General features: G+C 54.8%; 2 protein-coding genes across 8 annotated transcripts in view; one reads left to right on the top strand and one right to left on the bottom strand.

Annotated features, from left to right (window-relative positions):
• Positions 1-13,233, top strand: part of DTX1 (deltex E3 ubiquitin ligase 1) — a 39,034-nt gene extending 25,801 nt beyond the window's left edge. For both annotated transcript variants that reach the window (XM_059039713.2, XM_067015107.1), the window contains 7 exons: positions 9,062-9,123; positions 9,490-9,651; positions 9,955-10,016; positions 10,613-10,771; positions 10,868-11,029; positions 11,122-11,211; positions 11,937-13,233. In XM_059039713.2, coding sequence (XP_058895696.1) covers positions 9,062-9,123; positions 9,490-9,651; positions 9,955-10,016; positions 10,613-10,771; positions 10,868-11,029; positions 11,122-11,211; positions 11,937-12,161 — 922 coding nt within the window. In that variant the 3' untranslated portion in view covers positions 12,162-13,233. The remainder of the gene's footprint in view (positions 1-9,061; positions 9,124-9,489; positions 9,652-9,954; positions 10,017-10,612; positions 10,772-10,867; positions 11,030-11,121; positions 11,212-11,936) is intronic.
• The window catches only part of RASAL1 (RAS protein activator like 1), a 32,441-nt gene continuing 24,343 nt past the window's right edge, over positions 12,792-20,889 (bottom strand). For 5 of the 6 annotated variants that reach the window (XM_067015105.1, XM_067015103.1, XM_067015104.1 and 2 more), the window contains 8 exons: positions 20,709-20,846; positions 20,004-20,148; positions 18,625-18,797; positions 17,391-17,528; positions 17,168-17,303; positions 16,315-16,435; positions 15,265-15,341; positions 12,792-15,003 (listed from right to left, as the gene is read on the bottom strand). In XM_067015105.1, coding sequence (XP_066871206.1) covers positions 14,864-15,003; positions 15,265-15,341; positions 16,315-16,435; positions 17,168-17,303; positions 17,391-17,528; positions 18,625-18,797; positions 20,004-20,148; positions 20,709-20,846 — 1,068 coding nt within the window. In that variant the 3' untranslated portion in view covers positions 12,792-14,863. The remainder of the gene's footprint in view (positions 15,004-15,264; positions 15,342-16,314; positions 16,436-17,167; positions 17,304-17,390; positions 17,529-18,624; positions 18,798-20,003; positions 20,149-20,708; positions 20,847-20,889) is intronic. The other variant, XR_010836874.1, reaches the window with a different exon arrangement.

The raw sequence follows: 20,889 nt of genomic DNA, 5'->3' as shown, positions 1-20,889 counted from the left end.
TGTTCGAGGAGGCCCGTGTGGCTGGAGAGGCTACAGGGGATGTGGGGTGGGAGAAGAGGTCAAAGATGAAATGGGGCCAGTCCTGCAGGGCCCCGAAGGCTGTGCTGAGGAATTCAGCTTTTACTCTGCACGGGATGGTAGCCAGCGGGGCTGGGAGCTAGAGCCAAACTGGTGTGACTCTGTTGTCACAGGTTCAATCTGGATATGGAGAACAGGTGGGGAGGTGGGCTTTGATGTGGTGGGTGTGTTCGGGTGTTTTCCTTCTTCTTTTTATTTCCTGCAGTGATTTTACATTTGTGTTCTAAAGAATCCACATTTTGTTTCTCCGGCTCTTTCCTGGGTATTACTTTTAAATGCTTCAAAAGTAACAAAGTCCTGAACGGCACAACATGAAAAGTCTCACCCTCACCATGTCCTCACGGGGCCCCTGGCCTGCCCACCCTCCCCCTTTTCCTGTCCTGGCTGGAGTGCCTTGGCTGTCACCCTGCCTCTCCTCTCGCTGGGCTCCCCCAGCGCCTCACCGCAAGGTCAAACCAAACTGCCCCATCCCCCCCCGCCCCCCAGACCTGAGGCACTTCCTGCTCTGCTCCCTGGGAGGCCAAACCACACACTCCTGTCTACGAATCTGCCCTGCTCTGGCTGTGGGAACCAACCGACAGCCCTCCCCTCCCCTCCCTTCCCTTGCCTGGGCTCCACCCTGCACCTGACGGAGCAGGGAGACCAGGAGGGTGGGGGAGGGTGACACGGACCCCCCCCCAGGCCTCTGGATAAACCTGGGCCCTAAATGACAGCCACCCCTCAAAATATCGCTCTAGGGGGACTTTAGTACCGTTGAACCCCTAGGAGTGGACGGGGTCAGGGGTGAGAGGTCCCATTTGACAGAGGGGAAACTGAGGCTCATATAAGCTCAGCAGCTTGTTCAGACAGCGGTGGGGGGGGGGGCGGGGGGGGGGCTGCAGCGAGGAAAGGGGAAGTGAGCCAGGCCACAGCAGCTGTTGATGGTTTGTGGCTTTTGCTGGACCCATGGGGCACCCTGTCTCCCTGGAGCTTGCCGTGATGTTCTCAGCCCTCAGGCTCTGCAGAGGGGTTGGGGGTGCAGACCTGGCTGACCCCGGACTGTGGGGGTCAGGGGTTCATGTACAGGATGAGTGGGAACTGAATAGGGGCAGGTGACAGGAGCAGGCCTAAGGAACAGGGGAGGGGGGGCCCATGTGCTATTCAACTTCCTTCTCCCCATGACATGCCACTCTCACTTCTGCCCCCTCCTCACCCACTTGGACCCAAATGACTGAGGCCTGAGCCTCCAGAGGCTCCCCAAGGGGCCATGGGGTAAGTGCCAGGTGTCTGGAGAGCACCTGAGGCCAATCAGAGGACCTGAAACCACAATCAGAGAATGTGACATGCCTGGGGCCTGCCAGGGGCATGGAGGAGAGGGAGAGGACAGGGAGGCCAGCCTAGGTTGTGACTTCCTGCGTTTCTGGGGTCCTGAGCCCCCTTGTTGCTTGGGATAGAGAAGAGTGGCCAGAGCAGGCCAATGTATCCACTCATGAAGCCCTCAGTGCAGGCCTCCCAAACCTGAGCCAGCTCCAGGGTCCTGGTCAAAGGCTTTGGCCCACCTCTAGGGCACAGAGGGCTCTGAAGGCTGGCTCAACTCCAGGTGACCCCACAGATCTGCCTGGTGGGCTCAGCTCTGGCCTCTGACTCAGAAATTCCAGGATCCCTAACCAGCTGGTTGACCATGTGAAGCCACTTCCCCTCTCTGGGCCTCATTCCGATCATTTGCAAGATAAATGACAAACAGATTTCAGTTCATGTGCTGGCTCTGCTTGAATGGAAATGACTTCCTGGAGCACTCTTGACAAGGATTCTGAAGTTACATTTTAGCTTAGTGGAAAGGAGTGCTAGGATTGATTGGTGATGCCTGCCATGGGTGCTAGATAGGCAATAATGGTACCCATGTCATGAATTTGCCATCCCTGCTCCAACCTTGTCTCTGGGGGCACATTTGGTGTTAGAACTACTGTTTCTTTTTCTTTTCCTTTTTAACTTTTTTAAAATTAATTTTTATTGGAGTATGGTTGCTTTACAATGTTGTGTTAGCCTCCACTGCACAACAAAATGAATCAACCATACACATACAGACATCCCTCCCTTTTGGACTTCCCTCCCATTTATGTTACCACAGTGCATTAGGTAGTTCTATACAGTATATTCCCATCAGTTGTCTATTTTATACATAGTATCAATAATGTATATGTGTAGGGCTTCCCTGGTGGCGCAGTGGTTGAGAGTCCGCCTGCCGATGCAGGGGACACAGGTTCGTGCCCCGGTCCGGGAGGATCCCACGTGCCGCGGAGCGGCTGGGCCCGTGAGCCATGGCCGCTGAGCCTGCGTGTCCGGAGCCTGCACTCCGCAATGGGAGAAGCCACAACAGTGAGAGGCCCGCGTACCACAAAAAATAATAATAATAATAATAATAATGTATATGTGTCAATCCCAGTCTCCCAATTCCTTCCACCCCACCCCTTTCCCCCTTGGTATCCCTACATTTGTTCTCTACATGTGAGTCTCTATTTCTGCTTTGCAAATAAGATCATCTATACCATTTTTCTAGATTCCACATTTATGCATTATTATACGATATTTGCTTTTCTCTTTCTGACTTACTTCACTCTGTATGACTCTTTCTAGGTCCATCCACATCTCTACAAATTACCCAATTTCATTCCTTTTTACGGCTGAGTAATATCCATTGTATATATGTACCACATCTTCTTTATCCATTCCTCTGTCGATGGACGTTTAGGTTGCTTCCATGTCCTGGCTATTGTAAGTAGTGCTGCTATGAACATTGGGGTGCATGTGGTTTTATTTAAAAATAAATTTATTTATTTATTTTTGGCTGCACTGGGTCTTCGTTGCTGCGCGCGGGCTTTCTCTAGTTGTGGCGAGCGGGGGCTACTCTTCATTGCAGTGCGTGGGCTTCTCATTGCAGTGGCTTCTCTTGTTTTTCTGAATTATGGTTTTCTCTGGATATATGCCCAGTAGTGGGATTGCTGGGTCATATGGTAGTTCTATTTTTAAGAACTACTGTTTCTAAGGACACCAGGCACCCCTCTGAAGAGACCAGAGAACTAGTAGACCGATTCCTTAATTGGCTCAACTCCTCCAATCAGTGCTTACTGAGTACCCATTTGTACTGAGTTTCATCCTCAATCCTGGGGTCACAGGACTGGGTCAGATGCTCACAGTCTGGTGGAAGAGATAAGAGTGGAACCCCACAACTAGGAAGCAAGACAGGAAATGTGTCCTCAGGAAAAAGAAAAAAAGATAAACACAGCCCCCTGGGAATTCAAAGAAGGAGTGGTTATGTATTTGCTTGAGGTCGATCAGAAAAAGCCTCGTAAAGACAGTGACCTTTGAACCTGTCTTCAAAGGGAAGATGTGAATTGGGAATAGACAGTATGGACAGGCAGGGGAAACAGTGTGACAAAGGTACACAGACAGGAAAGGGCAGGGAACAGTGTGAGGAACAGCAACTAGGAAAATCTCCCCAAATTATCTCATCCGGCCTTTGAACATTGCCTCCCAGCCAGGGCAGGTACGAGGCATGTGTTTGCTCTTCTGTGGCAAAGGAAAGAGAAGGGAGCCAAACACCCTAACCCTCTTTCCCAGACTCATCCTGGGGAGATTTTTTTCCTCAGATAACAGCCTCCTGCCTCAGTCTCTGAGTCAGGGTGAGAGAACTTGGTTTCGTGTCACATGGCTGAGAAAACAGACTCTGGAGTCTGGCTCACATTTGGGCTCTACCACTTACTGGCAAGTTACTTCATCTCTCTGGGCCTCAGTTTCCCCCTCTGTAGAATGGGATATCACAGACTTGTTGGGACAATTAGATGAGCGAGGGAAGGTCTACAACAGAGTCTGGGACATAGCGAGCTCTTGGAATTACTGACCCCTGGCCCATCTCTGTGTGGCACTTTCACTGAGACAGTTTCCAGGAAATGCCTGGGTTCCCCCAGACCTTGCCATGGAACCTCTGCCTTGAGTTGCATGGGGAGCACTTCTGGGAACTTCTTAGAGAAGGTTTGCTCGCGCTGTTCCCACAGATGCCCACTCAGTGTACTCACTTTAGAATGAAAGTTGGCACAGGGTCTCCGAGGGCCTAAAGGCTACAGAGGGGCTTCTCTGGGGCAGCTGCTTCAAGGCTCACTTCCAATGTGTGCAAAAAATGCATGGGGAGGGCTTCCCTGGTGAATCCGCCTGCTGATGCAGGGGACACGGGTTCGTGCCCCGGTCCGGGAAGATCCCACGTGCCGCGGAGCGGCTGGGCCCGTGAGCCATGGCCGCTGCGCCTGCGCGTCCGGAGCCTGTGAGAGAGTCCGCGACGAGAGAGGCCACAGCAGTGAGAGGCCCGCGTACCGCAAAAAAAAAAAAAAAAAAAAAAATGCATGGGGAGACTGCGTCTAAGCATGTGACCGTGAGTCATCGTCTTGGAACATCCCCGCAAAATCCAGTCTTCCTTCCTTCCTTCATGCAACAAGTGTTTCTTGACAATCTGCTAGGTGCCATGTACTTGCGGTGATGGCAGGTAGTGAGGAAGGTCTCTCTACCGAGGCAGCGCTGAAGCAGACCTAAGGGAGCCACTCAGCATCTGCGGGAAAAGCCTTCAGGCGGAGGGCACAGCAAGTGCAAAGGCCTTGAAAGGGCTCAGCATTTTAGAACAGAGGTGTGTGGAGTAGAGAGATGGAGGGGGTAGGAGATGAGGTCACAGAGGCAGGGGGGGCCTGGTCATGCTGAAGACTTTATAATATCAGGCTGTGATTAATGCAATGACAAAAAACATTAATTAAGGTAAGGGCAAAGGCAGAGGGCTTCTCTAGAATAAAGTGGAAGGGAAGATCTCTGATAGGGTGACATTTGAGCAGAAACCTGTGTTAAGTGAGGGAGCAGAGCATGAGGATAATCTGGGGAAGAGCATTCTGGGAGAGGAATCAGCAAGTGCAAAGGCCCTGGGGTGAGGATGTGCCTGGTATGTTTGCAGAATGGCAGGGAGACCAGGGAGGCTGGGGTGGAGTGAGTGAGGCCTGAGCACAGGAGAAACAGAGTTCAAGGGGGTAGGTACTGGCTATACTGCATATGGTAAAGAGGTTGGATTTTACTCTAAGCAAGGTAAGAGCCACAGGGGATTGAGGGCAGCGGAGGAACAGGATCTGATGCAGGGGTGGGCAAGGCAGCGGGACCCATGCCTGCCCTGGGGCAGCCAGGGCTGGCTTCTGGTCAGAGCAGATTTCAAGGCCTGAAGGATTCCTCTGACCCTTTGCCAGGCAGGGCCCCAAGAGGGCGGAGCGGAGAGTGAAGGCCGGCCCCCCTTCCGGGAGGCCTGTGGGCATCAGTCTCCTGTCCAGGGCAGGAGGATGTTCTCACTGATTCGGAGGAAACAGCGCATCCCACATCAAAAAGGGGCCTGGGTGGCTCCCACGCTCTGGCGTCGTGGGAACCCAGCTACCCTGGGTTCTCGCAGGGGGCCCACAGATTGAGAGAGGCTGGGGGCCACCTGGGGACTGTCCCCCAGCTTGCTGACGGGTAAATAAAAAACAGCCCCACCATCACGCCCCACTCACAACCCTCCTCCCAGGAGCAAGACTGACTTTTGTAACCCAGGGCTCCGTGGTTTTTAAAGCGTGCCAGAGATTGAAGGACTGCTAAGATCTAAAATATTCCCTTTCTGGGGTCCCTCCTGCCTAACTCCTGGCCAAAAGCTCAGCAAGACCAGTGTCATGAGCTGGACCAGACTTTGGGCATTAAATAGACCTGGGGTAGCCAACTGTCCTTACTGATTGGTAGAGGCTGCCTGGAGAGCTGTGCTGATGATTCTCCTTGGCTTGAGAAAGTGCTATGATGGATTAGTGATGTCTGCCACAGGTAGGAGACAAGAAGTGGTGGTACTTGTGCCAAATACTTTTCTTTCCACCATTTTACAGATAGCCCTGGAGAGAAGGAAGGATGTTTTCTCATGAGATAGATGGGAAGGAAGGAAGGGGATGGGAAGACCTGAATATGCAGAGGACCTTAACAGTGTGTCTACACTAGAAGTGTTTTAGGGACTTCCCTGGTGGTCCAGTGCTTAGGACTATGCATTTCCACCACTGGGGGCATGGGTTCAAACCCTGGTCTGGGGACTAAGATTCTGTATGCCTAATAATAATCATAATACACCAGAAGTGTTTTGAAGGACAGTTCAGGAAGAGGAGAAGCTGGAGGTGCCTCCATGCTTTCCTGTAAGAGGATGGGGAAGGATGAGATTAGGGTGGTAATACCCCTGCAAGGAAGGTCCTGGAGGATTATGACAAACCCTGGGAAGGGGCAGATGGATACTCAGCCCCCATCCCTTGGGTCCCAGCAGGCTGCTGGAAGGAGAAAATTAGGACACCTCCACTCCCACCCCTGCACCAAACTATGAACTTTATGTGTTTTAACTCATCGAACCTTCACAAGACTCTATCTCCATTACAGATGGGGAAACTGAGGCACAGCATCTTTCCCCCCTCCCACACCTCAGCTGTCCAGCCCCTGGGGGCCCCCAGGGGTACCTGCCCTCTGCTGCACCTCCCTCAGGAGCTGTCTTCAGCAACTCTGGGTCACCAGAGTGTTTGGTGACCCCGATGTCTGCTCCAGATGCTGCCACCCCCAGTCAGAGGGGTCTGGGAGGAGTGCCCTGGCCGACCAGGTGTAAGCCCATGCCACTGGGCAGCCACAGAGTGGACAGCTGTGTGCAGTGCGTGTGTGTGTGTGTTACTGTGTGTGTAAAGGGTAAGTCCCCTGGCCAAGTGTCTACCTGTCAGTGTCGGGGAGCATGGGTCATGGTGTCTGTGTGTCCCCACGTGCAGGTGGCAGGGTCCCTTTGCAGGGTGCAGACTGTTGGGTGCTTGTGAGGACCAAGGTGTCTTTACCCCGAATTTGGGGGAGGGGCGGCTGTGGCACGAGCTGGCTTCTCCTGTCCAATTTCGTGTCCTCATGGTGTGTGCACATGGGTATCTCTGTGTGTGCTGTCTTCCCTGGAGTGTGTGTGTACATGTTTGTGTGGTGTTCACCATGCAGAGGTGTGTGTATCTGTCTGAACCTGTGTGTGTTCATGGGGCGTGTTCCCTGAGGTGTGTCTCCGTGTACCTTTGTATGCATGCGTGCAGGGTGTGTATTGCCTGGTGTGTGTGTGTTTGCATGCAGGTGTGTGTGGCACACTCCCGAAGTATATGTGTGCCTGTGTCTGTATCTACGTACAGGGAAGGGGCTTCCTGGATTGTGTGTGCATGCCTGTGTGTGCGTGTATCTGTCGTGTGTTCCCTGGAGCATGTGTGTACATGCGTGGGGGGCATGTTTTCAGGAGTGTGTGCCTGTTTAAGCAGTGTTCTCCGTGTGTGTGTGTGTGTGTGTGTGTCCTTGTGCATTTGGCGTGTTCTCCAAGTGTACGTGTGCATGTATATATAGCCCACGTTCCCCAGGGGTATGTGTGTGTGTGTTTCTGGACCCACTGCAGCAGCATGAAAACCTGCCAAACATACCATTTGCTTAAAGACACTTTCCAGCCAGCTTCCTGGTGCCGACTGTACCTGCTGGGGCAGGTGTCCAGGCAGCACTGGCCAGGCTCAGACCTGAGCAGGCAGGCAAAGGGGGCTGCAGCAGCTCCTTCCCCAGCTGTCACTGCCCGCATCCCTTCTCGCACTTCCTCCTGGCACATCCCCAAGCCCCTCAGGCTGCCCCGTGGCTTTTATTACACTGCTTCTCTGCATCAAAACTTACCCATGCAGGGTGCAATGCCCATCAACAGGAAGATACCAGCTCATCCACAAAACTAAGCCCTGAAGTCTAGATTCAGGCGGGCACACTGTACAGATCACAACAAGATTTCTCCTTCAGCCCTCCCGACAACTTTATAGGTGAGGTGGTATTGTCATCCCCATTTTACAGATAAGAAAACAGAGGATCACAGAGGTTAAGTGACTCTCGCAAGCTTATCACTGCAATACTTTCATGGTTTCCTATCCAAGATGGAGAGAAGTTACACCGTAACTTACTGGGTTCAGGTGCAAGAGAGGTGAAATTAGCCAGGATTACACAGCGATGGTGATGATGGTGGTGATGACGGTTAAAGCTATTAGTCTTTATTAGGTAACAGGAATTGTGCTCAGTCCTTGACATGTTGAATTTCATTGACTCTTCACAGCAAACTTAAGGAAGGTGCCATGTTATCCCCATTTTACTGATGGGGAAACAGGTTTATGAGAGGTGTGATGATGTGTCACGTGTCATCCAGCTGCTTAACGGTGGAGCTGAAATATGAAAGTAGCTCTGGATGATTCCAAAAGCCAGACCTCTTTGGAGGGAAGGGCAAAGAGGGGAAGCAGGCTACATTTTCCTAGGGCCTCTTCATTTGAAGAGGTGACAGTGCCTTAGTCACAGGAACTGACCTCAGTAAATATTCCAGAGGGGGGAAATGTTCATCATCAAATGTCTTTGGGAAACCTGGATTTACCATTACTAACCATATTTCCTTGTGCAGGACTTATCAGAGCCTTTAATATGCCCATATGTGCTGTGAATTTCCAAGTGGGAGACAGTGAAGTGTTTCCTGACTGATTCCTAAATCCTCCTTTCCCAGAACCTTTTCTGGGGATCAGTGCTCCATATAGCAAAGTTTGAGAGCAGCTAGAATGGCTAAATCACAAATAGTTGGGTTTCAGGCACAGTGGCCGATGAAAGGGAGCAGTTGGGAGCCAAGTGCTCTCACCAGGGAGGAGGACAGCTGTGGAGTAGGGGAGGGTCAGTACTAAGTCTAGGCGTTCATTCCATTATCACAGGGGCGGAGGTCCTGGGCACACCGCACCCCATAATAGAAGGATGTCAGAGTAGGAATGGAGTTCCCTGGTGGTCGTTCTAGATAACTGCGACAGGCACAAATGGGTCAGAGTATGGCCACAAGCCGGAGCCAGAAGGCAAAGCAGAGTCCCCTGATCTGGTGCGGGGGCGGGGGGTGCTGCAGCCTCTTCTCTTCTCCCCTCAGGGTCCCTGCGCTCCCGGTGAAGAACTTGAACGGTACGGGGCCAGTCCACCCGGCCCTGGCAGGTGAGTCCAGTCCAGGACGGGAAAGAAGGGCGGGGCCCACGAGGTGGCAGCCCCACCCCTTGGCCCCTTGGCTTCGGCCCCTTGGAGGGCGTGGCCAAGAGGACACACCCCCTGCCTTTGGGCCATAACACTGGGGTCCATGGGCCCGCAGAAGGGACTCCACTTGGCTTCAACCTTGGGTGGGAGCTAAGTGGGCGGGGCCCATCGGGCACCCCACCCACCCATCTGAGGATTCCTGGGCTTACCAGATGGGCGGAGTCTGGGGAGAGACCCCATGGGTCCACGCGATGTTGGGAGAGCAGGGCGGGCGGCGCCTGGATGAGCATCCCGCCCCCTGACTGTCGCTCCCCTCACCCCGGCCCCCAGGAATGACCGGGATCCTGCTCTGCGCTGCGGGGCTGCCCGTGTGCCTGACGCGGGCCCCCAAGCCCATCCTGCACCCACCGCCCGTGAGCAAGAGTGACGTCAAGCCCGTGCCAGGCGTGCCCGGGGTGTGCCGCAAGACCAAGAAGAAGCACCTCAAGAAGAGTACGCCTCCCGCGCCCGATCCGGACCCCTGAACTTGACCCCACTAGCCCTTGACCGCAACCCCTCTGGCCCTTCAACTCCAATTTGGTCTAAAGACTTGAGACCCCATCTCAGTTCTGGTTCCCTCACCCTATTCGCCACCAACTCCGATTACATCAAACCTCAAGCAACCCTTGACATGTGACTCCCGCCAGCCTTTCCAGCTTCTGATCCCACCCCTCTGACCCGTGACCCTGTCCTCAGCCAAGCCCTCAGGACTAGACTCTGGGTACCGTCAAGCCCACCCCCACTCTGTCCTTGCAGGTAAGAACCCTGAGGATGTGGTTCGAAGGTACATGCAGAAGGTGAAGAACCCACCTGATGAGGTGAGCCCCTAGGGGAGGGTATCTGTGCGGAGGACAGGCAGCCTCACCTCCAGAGATGGAGAGCCCAGCCCTCACCTCCTCACCTGGTTCTAGGTGTTACAGTCTCTTCTCCCGGTTTGTGCGTTTGCCTTCTCACTTTGATGAACAGTAATCACATTGATCAATCTTAGTTTTTGCAGCTTTTTTTTTTTTTGGCTGCGTTGGGTCTTCGTTGCTGCGCGTGGGTCCTCTCCAGCCGCAGCGAGCGGGGGGCCACTCCTCGCCTCGCCGCGCGGGCCTCTCACCGCAGCGGCCCCTCCCATCTGCAGCTTATTTTTACCCATATTTTCCACCGAATGTGTTCAAGTTTTGCTTTTGATAGTTAAGCCTTTAATCCGTCTGGAGGGGGGTATGAGCAAGCCATCTCTTCCTCTGCCTGTATCTGAATTCAGTACCTGGGGGTGTCCTCTCCTTTTGATAGATGGGGACCAGAGAGGAGGGCGGTCCCTCGCCCTCGGGGGATAGGGGTCTGGCCCCTGCCCAGGAGCAGCGCTGACTGGGGAGGGGTGTCCCGCCCTGCCCAGTCCTCAGTCTCCCGTCTGTGCCCCCTCCCCCAGGACTGCACCATCTGCATGGAGCGGCTGGTCACGGCCTCCGGCTACGAGGGCGTGCTTCGGCACAAGGGCGTGAGACCTGAGCTCGTGGGCCGCCTGGGCCGCTGTGGCCACATGTACCACCTGCTGTGCCTCGTGGCCATGTACTCCAATGGCAACAAGGTGGGCTGGGTTGGGGCAGTGGGTGGGGAGTAGGCAGGGGGGGCCGGACGGGGCCAGGACACCCGGGGACCTCACGGCCACTCTCCCCCACCCCAGGATGGCAGCCTGCAGTGCCCCACCTGCAAGGCCATCTACGGGGAGAAGACGGGCACTCAGCCACCCGGGAAGATGGAGTTTCACCTCATCCCCCACTCGCTGCCCGGCTTCGCTGACACCCAGACCATCCGCATCGTCTACGACATCCCCACAGGCATCCAGGTGAGGCCCCAGGCCCCCCTGGCTTTGAGCCCTCCCGAGGCCACCGCTACCGCCGCTGTCTGTGGTTCAAGCCCCCGCTGCCTCTCCCCCAGGGCCCCGAGCACCCCAATCCGGGCAAGAAGTTCACTGCAAGAGGCTTCCCGCGCCACTGCTATCTGCCCAACAACGAGAAGGGCCGGAAGGTGGGTGCCGTGAGGGCGCGGGTGTGTGGGAGCAGGCTGGGCCCCCAGACGCCATCAGCTGGACCTGTGGTCCCCGTTCTCCCCAGTCCCTGCACAGCACGGACCATAACCACCCAGTGTGTACGTGTGTGTGTGTGTGTGTGTGTGTGTGTGTGTGTGTGTGTGTGTGTGTCTAGCCCTGCCAGTCGCCCACCTCACACACCTCATGTCATTCACCAGCCCGCTGAAGTCAAGGTCTGGACCTCATTTCAGAGATAAAGAAATGAAGCCTCTGAGAGGGCAAGTAACTTGCCCAAGGTCACACAGCTAGTAAACGGTGGAGCCTGGATTTGAACCCAAGCGGTCTAGGTTCTTCACTGCCACGCTAGAGACTGTCTGCTTTTACTTTTTGTTTTTGCAAGAGAAGCCAGAAATTCTGATTTTCACGTGAAATCCCCAGGTTCTTGAATATTGCCAGCGAAGTCACAGAGTGGCTATTCGATACAGCATGAGGTCCAAACCAGACACAGCTAAGGGTCATCACTTTGAGACCCTTCACCCCAAAGAGACAGGCTGGTAACATGGAAAGTGCTTTCACTGGGGGAGCTCGGAGTGGGAGTCAGTCTAGGGAAGGAAGTGGCCGAGCTGGGCAGCCACAGGGAATCCTGCAGGGGAGCAGTGTGGTCAGCGAGGGGCTCAAGCTGTGGGTGGGGCTGGCTGGGACCCTTGCCTGCCCTGCCCTCCAGGTGCTGAGGCTGCTTATCACCGCCTGGGAGCGGAGACTTATCTTCACCATCGGCACATCCAACACCACGGGCGAGTCGGACACCGTGGTGTGGAACGAGATCCACCACAAGACCGAGTTTGGATCCAACCTCACGGGCCACGGCTACCCGGACGCTAGCTACCTAGACAACGTGCTGGCAGAGCTCACAGCCCAGGGTGTGTCCGAGGCTGTGGCCAAGGCCTGAGGCCCGAGGCTGCCCACCTTCCCTCCTGCTTTGCCCCTGGTCCAGCACATGCAGCACATGCCTCCCTCCGCCAGGTGTGTCCTGGCAGCCCAGGTTCAGGGCTGGGGAGGAGCCTGCTGGAGGAGCCAGAAGCGTTCCCGGGATTTGGCAGGTAGCAGTTAGGATGACGGGAGGATGGCAGGCCAGCCGGCTTCGACCCTAGCTACCTGAGAGGGTCGCAAGGGTGTACCGGAAACCACAGCAACCTCCCTACCGAAAAGACAGAGCCCCACCCCCTCACACAAACACACGTGTCCTGTTGAACACATGCACGCACACCCACGTGCCTCTACTTACCCCCAGACTGGGGGGGAAGAGACAGAAAGACCCCTGTGATACTCCATGTGGATTCCCATCTGTGTCTCTATCGCATCTCTACAGGCTTGTCTGCAAACAGAAGGACTCGGGTCAAGCGCTTGGGGGCCTGGTGAGGGTCCGGGAGAAAGGGGGGCACTTGGGAGCCTCAACCTCCTCCCCATCTCTGCCACCCACTGATGGGCAATTGTGGGCCCACAGGGTGGAAGCTCCCAGAATATTCAGCAGTTTTGCAAAGGGGCGGGCCAGGGAGACAGACGAGGAGAATCTTATTTTGTGCTTATGTCTCTTCATCCTTCTGGGACCCTGACCTCCTTCTTCTCCCCTGCCACCCCCAGGCCTTATGTCTGTTCCTGATAAAGGCACTGTTTTCCTTTCCTCCCCACCCCATCCTCTCCACCAAATCGCTCCCGATGTCAAGATCCAAAGGCTGGAGCTTCTGGCTTCAGGAGTGAGACAAGGAGGCCTGGCTTAGGCCAGGTTTAAAAAGCAGACCGGACAGCAAAGAGTCCATTTCCCTTTCCTTGGGAGTGGGCAGTGGGGTGGCTGAAGGTCTTGGCCAACCAGGGGCCTGTTGCCCAGGCAACTCACCAGCTCTGCCTCTGTTGATTGGCTGCCACGGCGGAAGTCAGCCAAGATTTAAAGGGACGCCAGTGATTGCTCTTTTGAAAATCTACCAGTCCCACTGTGGGTGGAGAAATAAATGGTCTTTCTCCTCCTCCGCTGGGTCTTTTCCTGTGAAGAAGGGGTGTGCGTAGCTCTGTTTCTGGAGGCTTTCGGTCCATCCCGTGGGGGAGCTTGCAGCAAAATGATGACCCGGGACCATTGCCCCATCAGCCTTGGGCAGCTGGAGATGGAGGGTCCCCATACTTCTCTTGTCCTGGTGCAGGCAGGGGGTGAGTGAGATGGTGGCAGAGGCAGACCCTCCCAATCCTAGTCCCCAAGAGGGCACGGGTGAAAGCTCTGCTCTCAAGCACGGGCACGGCAATGCACACAGCTGCTCCCTGGTACAGTTACTAGGAATGAGGAACTTGGGCTGGGAGCTGAGAGCCTCCTGGAAAATATGGAGGAGTTGGGAGACGCCGTGATCGGCTCGTTGGAACCTCAGAGCCCCAGCCTCTGCCCTCAGGGAGGAGGACCAGGTTCTGTCTAGGGAGAGACAGGGACATATCCCAGGATCTGCAGCAAGTCTCCTGTCAGTCTCTGCAACATCCCAGGATGCTAGGAGGCTGTGGTGGACGCTGCGGCTCCAGGCGACCCCTTCCGGCCACGCTCAGGATAGCACCGCATCTGGTCCGTGTCACCGCCACCGCACCCCACTCCCCAGCCAGATAGGCTTAGGTTTCTGTCCTACCCTCTAGTCACACAAAACTGGAAATGAGTCTTTGGAGGCCCTTCCAATTCTGCCAGTTGGGCGTTCCCAAACATTTTACCTTGTTCTCAAACAAAATCTCACCTCAACATACAAAATCACCCAGCCCCGTGGTCCTCAAATCTCCTGTGTATCCACATCACCTGTGGCACTTGTTTCAAACCCTGATTCCTGCCCTCACGCTCCCTCGGATTCTGATTCAGGAGATCTGGGGGCGGTCCCAGGAATCTGCATTTCTAGCGGACAACCTGAGGGTGGGCTTTGAACCACAGTCTGAGAAATCCCTCCCTGGCTCCCATGCTATCCCCATGGAACCCATTTTGAAAACCACACATCTAGACTCCCTCCTCATTTTATACAGGGTAAACTGAGGCTCAAAGAGAGGGAAAGAGCCTGGTCCAAAGTCTCCCAAGGGTCTGAGTCACGCACGCTGGGCTCAGCCTCTGTTATTCCTGAGGGCACCTGATTCTGGAGGCTTGCGGTTAGGATGCTTGGCCAAGGACAGGGTTCAGGAGGATCAATGTGGCTACAGCGATTGGCAGACATGAGGACAGGAAGAGCTGAGCCTGTTTAGTGCCTATGTGGGGCAACAAGGCCACATGGACACCAGGGATTCAGGTACAGCTGTATCCAGCAGCTCAGGGCCAGGCTGGCCATGTCAGTGTGGGTAGAGGCCAGTCCTGTGAAGCAGAAACCTCAGGCTGAGACAAGTGGGTCAGGTTCCTTATTCCATCCACTCCAGAGTGCCTCAACCCAGAGGGTGAGACTCATTCAGTGCAAGCATGGTCCCCTGCCACAGGGTTTCCATGCCTGGGTTCTGGGCTTAGGACACATGGGATTAGGATATCTCCAGGAGCCTGCAAGCCACAGCATCAACGAGGTACCGGACAGCCACGAGGAGACTCCTGGGCCAGGGGACGCTGAGAAGGGCCCACCGGCTCTTTCTGCCTCCTTTCAGGCTGGCTCTGGCATGTCCTCAGGGCCTCAGGGGGCCTGGGGCCACCTTCCGCTGCTCCTGATGCTGGAACTCCTCGTGGGCTTGATCCAGGTCTGCGAGCACCTCCAGCAGACGGGCAGCTGCCTCTCTCTGGTGAGCCAGGGCATCAGCACAGGCCCCTGGGAGAAAGAAAAGGAGGCCACAGGGGCTCAGCGAGGCCAGGGCAGGCTGCTGTAATTCAGATCCAGTGGCTTCCTCAGGCTCCATATGTGCCTGGTGCCCTGAGATCCTAAAATGTGCCAGAGCCGCATACACACAGCCCTCTGGGCTGCTGGTGGACTGGAAAGAGGAGAGTGGGAGGGGAGGACAGGGCGGGGAGCTGAGCAAGTTGTGGGAGGTATCAGAGAGGGCAAAGAAAAGGGACCTCCTTATCCCCTTACCTTCCGTGGCACTGGAGCCCTTCTCTGTGTCTGCCTCGGGAGTCGTATCCAGGGTGGAATCCTCCAGGAATTTCATCCTGAAAGTTAAGAGGGAGAAAACCAAGCTGGTTCCTGGGTCCCAATGCTGCTCTCGAACCCAGAGATTCTGTTGGTTGAAGGAGACATTACAGATTCCCACTAAACCATCATCATCATCACAGCAAACATTTATAGCATGTCAGATCCTATTCTAAGCCCTTTACGTGTATAAACTCATTTAATTAGCACAAAACACATGTAGGTACTTACTATTAGCTCCGTTATACAGATGATCACTGACACACAGAGAAGTAATGTAACTTACCTAAGGTCACACAGCATAATAATAATTGTTACCCTTTATTGAAAGCTAATTATGTGGCCAGGCACATACAAAGTGCTTTACCTGTATCAGCTCATTTGTTCCTTAGGACAAGCCCATGAGGTATGCACAATTGGTACCCTTATTTTCCAGATGAGGAAACTGAGGTAGAGAAGGTAAGCAACTCGCCCAAGATCACACAGCCAGTGAGTAGCCAGTCCAGGATTTGAACCCAGGCAGGCCAGCTTCAGAACCCACACTATGAGTTGGAACAAATCTCTGTCACTGAATGACAGTGATCCTGAGGCCAGCCAGCAAGGTGGAGGGACACATCCAAGCTCTGTGTCCTGTGTCTCTGGAGCCCTGGGTATCAAAAGATCCCAAGATCTGTGGGACTTCCCTGGCGGTCCAGTGGTTAAGATTCTGTGCTTCCAATGCAGTGGGTGGGGGTTCGATCCCTGGTCGGGGAACTAAGACCCCACATGCTGCATAGCATGACCAAAAAGTAAAAATTAAAAAAAAAAAAAAAAAAAGATCCAGTTCCACATTAGGGTCCACCTGAGGATGCCCAGTCCTCCCCTGGAGCCTGCGCCCCCAGAAGCTCATCAGATGCACATGGAAAGAAAGAACATGCGGACATGGGGAGGGCACAGTGGGGAGCTGCCCCAGCTGGTCATAGTGAAGTGGGTTGGGTGGTGGGGAGGACCCACCTGAGCCGGTCCCGCCCTAGAAGCAACTGTCGATACACCATTTGGGTCTCAGCATCGGGGTCCAGCGGGTCACTCCAGTCCCCCAGGGTGACGGCTGAGTGTGTGCGGCTGCAACCGGCAGCTGAGGGGGACAGGGCATCATCATTAACCTCCCATTCCCCTTTCAGAAGCCCCATGGCCAAGCCCTGCCCCTTCTGCCTCTAAAATCACCCTTCAAACCTATTACTTCCCTCAGCCCCACTGCCTCAACCTTTGCCCAGAAGAGCCATAGTCTCGCTTCTCTCCATCCCCCTCCCACATTCTAGGCTCCAGCCACAGAGCTTTTTCAATCCTTCAGCCCACGTTTGCTCTGCCTGAAACACTCTTCCTTCCTCCAACTTCACTACTTAACTCTTAAACCTCCTCAGGTCACATCTAAGCAGCACCTCCTCCAGGAAGCCCTCCTTGCTGTCCTACCCTGGGGCTGGGTCAGAGCTGTTCTCTGGAGTCTCAAAAGCCACACCTTGGCACTTGTAACACTGTATTACAATGGTCTGGTTATTCACTTGTTTTCCTTGAGAGCAAGCCTGATGTCTGTGTACCACTAGACACCTGGCGTTTAGTGGGCGCTTGAAAGATATCTGTGTGCCAGGCAGTGTTCTAATCGCTTTGCATATGTCAACTTATTTACTCCTCACAGCAATCCTACAAGGTGGACACGATTATCAACCCCATTTCACATTTGGGGAGACTTTAAGGCAAGAGAGAGGTTAAGCAACTTGCCCAAAGTTGCAGCGCCAACCCAGGATGAGGTGGGACACTCTCTGATTGACAGGTGTGGAGGGCGGGGCCTGAGTCCGCCCCGCCCCCTCACCTGAGCGTTCGGCCTGGAGGCAGCAGGTCCAATGCGCGCTGCGGAACGCACCGGGGTGCCAGGCGGCCAGCTTGTCCGGATTGGGGGCGCTGGCCTTGCGCAGGGCCGATAGCCACTGGTTGAGCTCGTTCACGTTCTTCAGGGAGTTGGTGGGGGGCGCTCAGAGGTGGGGTGGGACCCAAGGGGCTCCCTCCGCTCCTCCCTCATATTCGCGCCGCCTCACCTTGCACTGGAGGTAGGTGGTGTGCAGCGCTCCCGCGCCGTCCCGCGTCACCACCTGCATCACGTGCGGCAGCTGGAAGGCGCCCTCGTCCACGCGCTCCACGGCGCGGACGCGCGACACCGGAATGGAGGAGCGCGTCTGTGAGAGAGGACTGTCGCTGCCGGGCGGGCCGGGCGCTGGGGCTGGGGTGGCCGTGCCCAGGGACAGCTTTCCTGTGGGTGTGTGCCCTGGCGTGGGGACATTCACCCCGCGCATCTGTGCTGTGTGCCCGTCCACTTGGCAGTTCCATGAGTCCTGCAGTCCTGGCCCATCACTAAGTGACAACGTCTCTGGACATCAGTTTCCACCATCCTCCGCCTCCTCCTCACAACCCCTGACACAGCACTTGAGATGTAGTTTAAGCACTATACATTTCTCAACGTATTTCTGAGGCTGGGTCTATTATTCCTCCCAATTTATAGATGAGGAAACTGAGGCACAAGAGGATTAAAGGACCCTCCTGGGGTCACTCAGCTGGTGGAGCCAGAATTGAAACCCAGGGAGTTGCATTCTAGAATCTACACTCTGCTGATGAAGTAGAAAGAATAAGTTGTGGGTACCCTCTCCAGCGTTAGCTATTATGCTCTGTAGATGTGCAGACACAGAAATGGGTAGATCCAGTGTATGTCTCAGTTTGTGCTAGACTTGAATGGCAGCCCCGTGAGAGCAGGGAGTTTATGTCTTGTTTACTGTGGTATCTCCAGTGACTAGAACATTGCATGGTACATAGTAGGTGCTCGAATAAATGCTTGATGGATGAATGAATGAGTGAACAAATGCTTGGACGTGAGTGCCTGTCCAGCCGGCATGTACCTCTGGGTGAACAGATCCAATGTTCTGTGAGTCTCTATGGTATGTGGGCAGAGACCTGGGTGCGCACATCTGAGTGGGGTTAAGCAGTGTCTATGCCCTGTGCATGTCCACATCTGGGAGGATACGTCCCAGCCACCGTAAGTGCATGGTCTGAAGAATGTTTGATGCTATGTGTAGGTGTTTGCCTGTCCGTGTCCTGTGCCCACACTGACCCAAAGATACGAGCAGAGCCTGGCCTCAGAGTTCGGACTTGCTAAGCTGCCACGGGGCCTTGGGCAGTCCTTGTCCCCTCCTGGACCTCAGTATCTCCCTGGGTACAAAGAGGCAGCTCTATGAGTAAGGCCTCCCCTGGAAAACCCTCCACAGTGGGCTGGAGCCCCACCTGACACTCAGGACTCCTGGAGTACGAGAGCATCTCCCCGCTGAGCCAGAAGTAGTGCTTCTTGAACGCAAAGCGTGTGGCCAGGCCGGTGGGCTCTTCCTTGCGCTTGAGCAGGTAGCCTTCTCGAACAGTCACCGAGGGAGGGACCAGGGCCCTGGCTGGGCCCCCAGGCTCTGGGAAATGGGGAGGAAGGACTGTGAACCCTTCCCACCCGTGCTCAACCTGCAGAGGGCCTCATGGAGGAGAGTGATTTTTGGCTCCCCTAGAGGCAGGAGGATGGAGAAGATGACTTTGGACTCCACTTTCTCCATAGGGAATGGGGGCTGGGGGTGGCAGGGAGTTGGGGGGCCCAAAGTTGGCCTTGGCGATCCCTTTCCAACTGGAGGGATGTGCAGGCAACCAGCAGGGGGAGCCACGCCTTATGGAGTCAGTCCAGGGAGTGCCCTGGATCTAGCCACCCTTAGGGGGTCCAGACACAGGCCCTCCCCAGCACACAGCGACCTCACCAGGCCACAACCAGGCCTCCACATTTCGACAGGTTGCTCCTAAGTGACTTGGACCCAACTGTCTCATGACCCGGGCCCCACACTGTGATATAGACTCACCTCCAACTCCTCTGCTTAAAACTATCCCATAGTTCCATTTCATTCCAGGTAAAAGCCAAAATCCTTCCAGTGACCCCACATGATCTGCCCCCCTCACCTTTCTTTCGCTCCCTCTCATTCATTCTTCTTCACTGGCCCCCTCACTGTCACTCTCTGTCCCCACCTCAGGGCCTTTGCACATGCTGTGCCAGCCTGGAACACTTCCCCAGGATCCTCATGGCTTGCTCTCTGTCCTCTTTCAGGTCTTTATTCGAATATCACCCTAGTGAGGCCATTCCTGGCCACCCTCTCTAAAAGAATGACCTGCCACCCCCAGCCCGATATTCCCTTCCCTCTTTTAATTTTCTCCTAAGCACTTATCACTCCTTTAACACATGTGATTTGGTAATTAATCTTGTTTACAGCTTGTTGTCTCCACTAGAATAAAACTTCCACGAGAGCAGGAGTTTCTTCTGTCTCGTCCACTGCTGTTTCCCCAGCACCTGGAACAGTGTCTATTACAAAGTAGGCACTTAATAGATATTTGTCAATTGCATGAGTACCATGCCACGATTCCCACTCACATCTCCACACGGGCTGGAATGGTCTGGAGGGCCTGAGTCTGTTCGTCTGTGGGACCTAGCACGGTATGTGCCAGGAAATGTTAGTTGACTGACTAGCTGACCCACAGGTCTACGGTCTCAGTGCTAGGGGTGGGGGAGGGGTGGTAGAAGGGCAGGTCCAGAGGGTCCAGTGGAATGACAAGCTGGCTGTGGTAAGGCCACAGGAACTCACCCTCCTTCCCATCCACATCCACCAGCTGGTCCAGGAAGTCTCTCACACGCGAAATACTCTGCAGCAGGAAGGGGTGTAGGGGAGCCATCCACAGCTCCTTGCCCTGGCCCAGCTGCTGGCCCAGGTTTCCAATGCTCTGCACAGCCTGGAGCAAAGGAGCAGGGGATGCCAGGGCCAAGGTCACTGCAGTGAGGAAGGCCCTCTGTAGACCCAGAACAGAGCCCCAGAGTCCTGGCTCCCAAATCAGTGCTCAAGAAAAGGAGAAAACTCCTAGCAGCACCTGCTTTAGAGGGTATCTGTCCCTCTCTGCGCACAGATATGTAACCCCAGTGCTTTTATTTTGTCCCCTCCTGAACCCAGATGACCCCATTCAGGACTGCTTGATCCCATCATGCATACTCGAGCCCATCAGAACCTCAGAATGTGGCCCCTTTGCAAAGGATGGTCTAATTCATACTAAGGCATAAATGACTGCTAGCCTGCTTGCCGCTTTCCCCCTGGAAGGGTAGGGGTTTTGTTCCAAAGAGGAAATTAGAAAGAGAAATGAATGCTTTCACATTCAGGATGGCAAGCTAATGGTGCCATTTCAAACAGAGGTTTCTCTGGCTCTCATTTGGGTCTTCCACGGGTCTGGCCTCCACTCTGTTCCTCCCAGGCTTCTCACTGGCTAAGGGCACCCAAGATGGGGGGCTCCACTGCCGGCACCTTGGCAAGCAGCAGCAGTGAGCGACTGGTCTGGGGATCTGCGTGCTGGTCCCGGAGGTCAAACAGCTTCGGGGTGAGGATGGCAGGAGCGAAGAATCGCAGGAAGAGAAAGCCACTTATGGCCAGGTTCTTCACATCCTGCGGAGAGGAGCAGCAGGTGAGAGGGGTCCCTCAAATCCAC

Source organism: Kogia breviceps, chromosome 15 (genome assembly GCF_026419965.1).
Source record: "Kogia breviceps isolate mKogBre1 chromosome 15, mKogBre1 haplotype 1, whole genome shotgun sequence".
In the NCBI taxonomy this organism is placed as follows: Eukaryota; Metazoa; Chordata; class Mammalia; order Artiodactyla; family Physeteridae; genus Kogia; species Kogia breviceps.
This window is presented reverse-complemented; position numbering and strand designations above follow the sequence as displayed.